At 41.6% G+C, this 8669-nt stretch overlaps 1 protein-coding gene across 1 annotated transcript in view; it reads right to left on the reverse strand.

The window, feature by feature from the left end:
• The window catches only part of LOC121571720 (LIM and senescent cell antigen-like-containing domain protein 1), a 65060-nt gene extending 58818 nt beyond the window's left edge, over positions 1 to 6242 (reverse strand). The window contains exon 1 of the mRNA XM_045209195.1: positions 5766 to 6242. Within this exon, the coding sequence (XP_045065130.1) occupies positions 5766 to 5803 (38 nt within the window). The 5' untranslated portion in view covers positions 5804 to 6242. The remainder of the gene's footprint in view (positions 1 to 5765) is intronic.
• Between the last annotated feature and the right edge of the window lie 2427 nt (positions 6243 to 8669).

The following is an 8669-nucleotide window of genomic DNA, read 5'->3' on the forward strand; positions in this document are numbered from 1 at the left end:
GCTTTATTGGCATGGGAAACATATGTTTACATTGCCAAAGAAACTTCTCTCTGCGTTTCAGCCATCACAAAGACCCCTCACTCTTTCCCTCCACCCACCGACCCCATTCCCCCTCCTTTCCCCCAAACGTAAACAACTCAGGACAAGAAGTTATACAAACAAAGTGTGTGTGTGTGAATGACATTTTTACATTTGAGTCATTTAACAGACACTCTTATCCAGAGCGACTTACAGTAGTGAGTGCATACATTTTAGTACTTTTTCGTACTGGTCGGGTGAATGTGCCCCGGTGAACCAGTACAGGATAAAACAGTTTCCTTCCTGTATCTAAATAAAGTAACTCAGACACACACACACGCGCACACGGGGGGTAATTAACAGGCAGGAAGCGGATCTGCTGAAACATGTCTCGGGGCAGAATGGAACTACAGTAATGACTAACAACTTACTGGATGGAGAGAGATAGCATCATCACATTCACTGCGTCAGACCTGGACAGCATGGATATGCACCTCCTGGCCTGTATTGTATGTCATTATAAACTGGGTAGTTAGAGCCCTAAATGCTGATTGGCTGAAAGCTGTGGTATATCAGACAATATACCATGGGTATTAAGCAAAATTACTTATTTACTGTTCTAATTACGTTGGTAATCAGTTTATAATAGCAATAAGGCACCTCTGGGTTAATTGCGTCGTGCGAAAGAACAGGCCTTAGCCATGGTATATTGGCCATATTCCACACCTCCTCGGGACTTATTGCTTATTTTTTTTACTTTTAATGTTGAAAAGCGATATCCTAAGTATAAATACAGTAAAGTACAAACACTAAAGGGTAAAAAAAAATGTTTTGAGCAAAATAGTGTTTTTAGACACAACTGCAAACTTCAAGGAGAAGGGCATTCGAGGAGTTGGTCTGATGGGAATCTGTGATGACGTCGGTCTCCCCCCTTGCTTGACATTGCAATAGAGGAGCAATGGAGAACAAAAGAGGAAAGCCCCCCCCACACTTGTGCTATGTCATGACATACCTCTACCACCTATTGAGATGTACCTTTTGTTAAGTAAATCAGGTGTTAAATTAGGTGAACAGGAGTCTGGAGTGCCACTTTAAGTATACTATGGATTTACAGGTAACTTCCAAAATAAAGGAAACACCAACATAAAGTGTCTTAATAGGGTGTTGGGCCACCACGAGCCAGAACAGCTTCAATGCACCTTGGCATAGATTCTACAAGTGTCTGGAACTCTATTGGAGGGATGTGACACCATTCTTGCACGAGAAATTCCATCATTTGGTGTTTTGTTAATGGTGGTGGAAAATGATATCTCAGGGCCGCTCCAGAATCTCCCATAAGTGTTCAGATGGGTTAAGATCTGGTGACTGAGACGGCCATGGCATATGGTTTACATCGTTTTCATGCTCATCAAACCAGTCAGTGACCACTCATGCCCTGTGGATGGGGGCATTGTTATTCTATGGGGGCATCGCCATGGTAGCCTAAATAATGGCCAAAATAATGAACTGCCCAGCATTTTTATACATGACCCTAAGCATGATGGGATGTTAATTGCTTAATTAACTCAGGAACCACACCAGTGTGGAAGCTCCTGCTTTCAATATACTTTGTATCCCTCATTTACTCAAGTGTTTCCATTTACTTTGGCAGTTACATGTAGGTCTGGGCCTTTATGACACAAGTGATTCCTCACGCAACCCAGACAAAAAAATCCATGACTTGGGGGATTTTCCCTAAATGTAATCCATAAAATAGTCATTTGGAGGAAGGATTGTTGACATACAGTGGGGTCCGAAATGATTAACACCCTTGATAAAGATGAGCAAAAACAAGCAAAAATGACTGAGCTATATTGTATGCTCCCAAAAATTGGGAAATTATATTATTTTATACTAATACAATTGCTCAGAGAAAGAGATTTAGTTTAACAAGTAAAACTTTTTTTTCTCAAAAAGGTTGAGATCAAATGTATTGACACCCCTGTTTCCAATACGTATCAAATCAAATCGAATTGTATTTGTCACATGCGCCGATTACAACAGGTGTAGACCTTACAGTGAAATGCTTACTTACAAGCCCTTAACCAACAATGCAGTTTTAAGAAAAATAAGTGTTAAGTAAAAAATAGATAAGTAAAAAATAAAAAATAATTAAAGAGCAGCAGTAAAATAACAGTAGCGAGGCTATATACAGTGGGTACCGGTACAGAGTCAATGTGCGGGGGCACAGGTTAGTCAATACCTCCTTGTGATGATGACGGCACTAAGTATTTTTCTTAAATGTTTTATGAGTTGGAGAACACATTGGGAGGGATCTTAGACCATTGCTCCATACAGAATCCTTCCAGATCCTTGATGTCCTTCATCTGTGCTTATGAACTGTCCTCTTCAATTAAAACTACAGTTTGCAATGGGTTTCAAGCTCTGGATAAGAGTGTCTGCTAAATATTAAGCTTTTTTATTAAGTATTTTTATTTCAATATATTTTTTACATGAATGTATTGAAAATATAACACTTTAGATACACTTTATACAGTGAGCTCCAAGAGTATTGGGACATTGACACATTTTTGTTTTTTTGGCTCTGTACTCCAGCACTTTGGAATTGAAATGATATAATTTGAGGTTATTTTCATCCACATTGAGTGAACAGTTTCGAAATTACAGCACTTTTTGTACATAGTCCCCCCATTTTTGGCGAGTTATGACATTATGGTTTTAGATACAAATGCAAAATATACACTACCATTCAAAAGTTTGGGGTCACTTAGAAATGTCCTTGTTTTCGAAAGAAAGCAATTTTTTTCTCCATTAAAATAACATCAAATTGATCAGAAATACAGTTTAGACATTGTTAATATTGTAAATGGCTACTGTAGCTGGAAATGGCAGATTTTTAATGGAATATCTACAGTGGAAGTCGGAAGTTTACATACACCTTAGGAAAATACATTTAAACTCCGTTTTCACAATTCCTGACATTTAATCCTAGTAAAAATTCCCTGTTTTAGGTCAGTTAGGATCACCACTTTATTTTAAGAATGTGAAATGTCAGAATAATAGTAGAGATAATTATTTATTTCAGCTTTTAATTATTTAATCACATTCCCAGTGGGTCAGAAGTTTACATACACTCAATTAGTATTTGGTAGCATTGCCTTTAAATTGTTTAACTTGGGTCAAACGTTTTGGGTAGCCTTCCACAAGCTTCCCACAATAAGTTGGGTGAATTTTGGCCCATTCCTACTGACAGAGCTGGTGTAACTAGGTCAGGTTTGTAGGCCACCTTGCTCGCACATGCTTTTTCAGTTCTGCCCACACATTTTCTATAGGATTGAGGTCAGGGCTTTGTGATGGCCACTCCAATACCTTGACTTTGTTGTCCTTAAGCCATTTTGCCACAACTTTGGAAGTATGCTTGGGGTCATTGTCGATTTGGAAGACCCATTTCCGACCAAGCTTTAACTTCCTGACTGATGCCTTGAGATGTTGCTTCAATATATCCACATCATTTTCCTTCTTCATGATGCCATCTATTTTGTGAAGTGCACCAGCCCCTCCTGCAGCAAAGCACCCCCACCTCATGATGCTGCCACCCCCGTGCTTCACAGTTGGGATGGTGTTCTTCGGCTTGCAAGCATCCCCCTTTTTCCTCCAAACATAACGATGGTCATTATGGCCAAACAGTTCTATTTTTGTTTCATCAGGCCAGAGGACATTTCTCCAAAAAGTATGATCTTTGTCCCCATGTGCAATTGCAAACCGTTATCTGGCTTTTTTATGGCGGTTTTGGAGCAGTGGCTTCTTCCTTGCTGAGCAGCCTTTCAGGTTATGTCGATATAGGACTCGTTTTACTGTGGATATAGATACTTTTGTACCTGTTTCCTCCAGCATCTTCACAAGGTCCTTTGCTGTTGTTCTGGGATTGATTTGCACTTTTCGCACCAAAGTACGTTCATCTCTAGGAGACAGAACGCGTCTCCTTCCTGAGCTGTATCTGGAGAATCAGCAAACTGGCTCTAACCAGAATAGAAAGAGGAGTGGGAGGCCCCGGTGCACAACTGAGCAAGAGAACAAATACATTAGAGTACAGATGCCTCACAGGTCCTCAACTGGCAGCTTCATTAAATAATACCTGCAATACTCGCCATTTAACCTGGATTTACCTTGTCTGTCTATGTCATGGAAAGAGCAGGTGCTCCTAATGTTTTGTACACATGTTTTTTTTGTCTGGGTTTCGGGAGGAATCACTCACACAGACGGTTTGCACTGTTGTCCCATAGTGACCACAACAAGGTTTCAGATGGTCCCAGGGTCAACAACTGTAAAGTAGGCCTACAACTGTACACAGTCTAATTCAGGCTTTAAATCTCAGCAGTACTGCAGAGCAGCAAACAAAGACAACTTTGCCCATATCCCATTGTGAATAGGCCTAACCAGAGTGATCATCACTGCCCCAGCTGTTCAGTATAAATCAAGTAGGCCATGAAGTGATTGTTACATTGTTGCAGCAGTGATCACACCCTGACTGGTCTAATGTAAATCAAGTATGGATGGATGATAGTTAGGCATTGCATCAACTCATCTGTGCGCAACTACATATACATGCGAATCGCATCTCTGCATGTCTGGCAGACATATCAGTATGGATGACGGATCACCACCTCAAGCTGAACCTTGGCAAGACGGAGCTGCTCTTCCTCCCGGGGAAGGACTGCCTGTTCCATGATCTCGCCAACACGGTTGACAACTCCGTTGTGTCCTCCTCCCAGAGTGCGAAGAGCCTTGGCGTGACCCTGGACAACACCCTGTCGTTCTCCGCTAACATCAAGGCGGTGACCCGATCCTGTAGGTTCATGCTCTACAACATTCGGAGAGTACGACCCTGCCTTACACAGGAAGCGGCACAGGTCCTAATCCAGGCACATGTCATCTCCCGTCTGGATTACTATAACTCGCTGTTGGCTGGGCTCCCTGCCTGTGCCATTAAACCCCTACAACTCATCCAGAATGCCACAGCCCGTCTGGTGTTCAACCTTCCCAAGTTCTCTCATGTCACCCCGCTCCTCCGCACACTCCACTGGCTTCCAGTTGAAGCTCGCATCTGCTACAAGACCATGGTGCTTGCCTACGGAGCTGTGAGGGGAACGGCACCTCCGTACCTTCAGGCTCTGATCAGTCCCTACACCCAAACGAGGGCATTGCGTTCATCCACCTCTGGCCTGCTGGCTCCCCTACCTCTGCGGAAGCATAGTTCCCACTCAGCCCAATCAAAACTGTTCGCTGCTCTGGCACCCCAATGGTGGAACAAGCTCCCTCACGACGCCAGGACAGCGGAGTCACTCACCACCTTCCGGAGACATTTGAAACCCCACCTCTTTAAGGAATACCTGGGATAGGATAAAGTAATCCTTCTACCCCCCCCTTACCCCAACCCCCCCCCCAAAAAATATAATAATAATAATAATAATAAAAAAATTAAAATAAAAAAAACATTGTAAAGTGGTTATCCCACTGGCTATAAGGTGAATGCACCAATTTGTAAGTCGCTCTGGATAAGAGCGTCTGCTAAATGACGTAAATGTAAATGTAAATGTAAACTACACCCCGAAGACAGACAGCGCTGAGCAGGATCATTGAATGCAACAAGCTGCAGCCTTGTTTATCCAGAGTCAACACACAGACTACCAACTCTTTTAAGAAGCAGATTTGGCCGACCATACAATTGTTTTCTTTTCAGTACTCACCCGTTACCATTGGTCATTTCTTCGGCCACCCCCAACATCTTCTTGGCTGCAGGGGTATTTCGTCCCAAGCGGCACTTTCTTTCCAGATGTTTGGAGCTCGAGGGGATGTATTTTATTTTTTCCCACTGGGGTGCCAGTATGAAAATATATGCACTCACTAACTGTAAGTCGCTCTGGATAAGAGCGTCTGCTAAATGACTAAAATGTAAATGTAATGTTTACAAGCGATACTTTCTTAGTAATGGCGAATGAGCCTCGCGTATTTCTTTGTCTGTCGGTGTGTCTGGCTACTGCGTTAAAATGTAATTTAACCGGACTAGACCCGCCCTCTAAACTTCTGATTCTAGTCATCCATGTAGGACCACGACAGCCTACAGTAGACTAGTCTTTACTGTAAATACCAGATGCCTATCAGGACAGCATGTTAAATATAAAACTTAACCTTCAAACCTCATGCACTAGCTAACTGTTATTATATTGCGCTGTGTATTCCCAACACATTTCCTCGCTTAACATGGACGGTTGTTTGCGGAAATCTACCCGAGAAGCACCGATTTCCCACAGTGAAAAATGTGTGATATTTGGCAAACTATTACACAGAAATGTGAGCTATAAAGTCGTATAGCCTACTTCTTGCGTGCTACTGGAGAAAATAACTGGGCGCAGTAGGGCGCTGCTCGAAAATGTTGTAGCCTATTGTAGGCTATTTGATGTTTTAACATTAGGTCAAATTAACAAGACGAGATTCAACCATAAGAAGGTAGAACTTTAAAAGACCTACAAGAGCTCAGTGAGTTTAGGTCATGTAATTGGAACATACAGTATATTTCCTTAAAAGGCAATCATTCCCGAATAAGACAAGACGAAAACATCTGGAAGATCTGTCACTGCTGTAGGCTATCCAGACCCCTACATTCTAAAAAGTAAAGGTTCCTGGAGGATCCTTTAGGGGTTCTTCAAATTGAAACTGTGGGGGAACCCCTATAAGTTCTTCGAATAACTATTTAAAAGGGTTCTTCAAAGAACCCCTTTTAATATAATAATAATAATAATAATAATAATGGATCCTCAAAGAACATTTGGGGGTTGATTTTTGAACTACCCCCCCTATTATTAGTATTATTAATAATAATACGCTTAACAATAACAACAATAACACAATATTTTAGTTGTCAGTGTTTATTATGATTTTAGTGGCAGAGCAGAATAAAAAAATCGAAATATGAGGAAAAACTCCCAGCAGAGCCCCAAGTCCAATGGGTATATCCTCTGGCATGTTGATGTTAATGTGTTGATGTTCTCCATATCCATAGCCAGAATGATTTTGCAGTGCATGGTGATCGAACAGGTTTTCTGTTATATTCATCAGAGGTGTAGGGAGGGTGATATCTGTGAATCCAAAAAATAGTAGTTATACAGATGATTAACAAAACATGCACACAACAGTATTCATACCTTGGTTACATTGCCAGTGGGTCAGAAGTTTACATACGCTCAATTAGTATTTGGTAGCATTGCCTTTAAAGTGTTTAACTTGGGTCAAACGTTTCAGGTAGCCTTCCACAAGCTTCCCACAATAAGTTGGGTGAATTTTGGCCCATTCCTCCTGACAGAGCTGGTGTAACTGAGTCAGGTTTGTAGGCCTCCTTGCTCGCACACGCCTTTTCAGTTCTGCCCACACATTTTCTATAGGATTGAGGTCAGGGCTTTGTGATGGCCACTCCAATACCTTGACTTTGTTGTCCTTAAGCCATTTTGCCAGAACTTTGGAAGTATGCTTGGGGTCATTGTCCATTTGGAAGACCCATTTGCGACCAAGCTTTAACTTCCTGACTGATGTCTTGAGATGTTGCTTCAATATAGCCACATATATTTCCTTCCTCATGATGCCATCTATTTTGTGAAGTGCACCAGTCCCTCCTGCAGCAAAGCACCCCCACAGCATGATGCTGCCACCCCCGTGCTTCTCGGTTGGGATGGTGTTCTTTGGCTTTCAAGCGTTCCTTTTTCCTCCAAAACATAACGGTGGTCATTATGGCAAAACAGTTATATTTTTGTTTCATCAGGCCAGAGGACATTTCTCCAAAAAGTAAGATATTTTTCCCCATGTGCAGTTGCAAACTGTAGTCTGGCTTTTTTATGGCAGTTTTGGAGCAGTGGCTTCTTCCTTGCTGAGCGGCCTTTCAGGTTATGTCGATATAGGACTTGTTTTACTGTGGATATAGATACTTTTGTACCTGTTTCCTCCAGCATCTTCACAAGGTCCTTTGCTGTTGTTCTGGGATTGATTTGCACTTTTCACACCAAAGTACGTTAATCTCTAAGAGACAGAACACGTCTCCTTCCTGAGCGATATGATGGCTACATGGTCCCATGGTGTTTATACTTGCATACTATTGTTTGTACAGATTAACGTGGTACCTTCAGGCGTTTGGAAATTGATTGACATTTTTTTCTGAGTTCTTGGCTGATTTCTTTTGATTTTCCCATGATGTCAAGCAAAGAGGCACTGAGTTGAAGGTAGGCCTTGAAATACATCCACAGGTACACCTCCAATTGACTCAAATGATGTCAATTAGCCTATCAGAAGCTTCTAAAGCCATGACATCATTTTCTGGAATTTTCCAAGCTGTTTAAAGGCACCGTCAACTTAGTGTATGGCAACTTCTGACCCACTGGAATTGTGATACAGTGAATTATAAGTGAAATAATCTGTAAACAATTGTTGGAAAAATGTATTGTATCATGCACAAAGTAGATGTCCTAACCGACTTGCCAAAACTATAGTTTGTTAACAAGAAATGTGTGGAGTGGTTGAAAAATTAGTTTTAATGACGCCAAGTGTATGTAAACTTCCGACTTCAACTGTACCTTGTCCATCATGTAGAGGCCTATGGGATATTA

Source organism: Coregonus clupeaformis, chromosome 29 (genome assembly GCF_020615455.1).
Source record: "Coregonus clupeaformis isolate EN_2021a chromosome 29, ASM2061545v1, whole genome shotgun sequence".
In the NCBI taxonomy this organism is placed as follows: domain Eukaryota; kingdom Metazoa; phylum Chordata; class Actinopteri; order Salmoniformes; family Salmonidae; genus Coregonus; species Coregonus clupeaformis.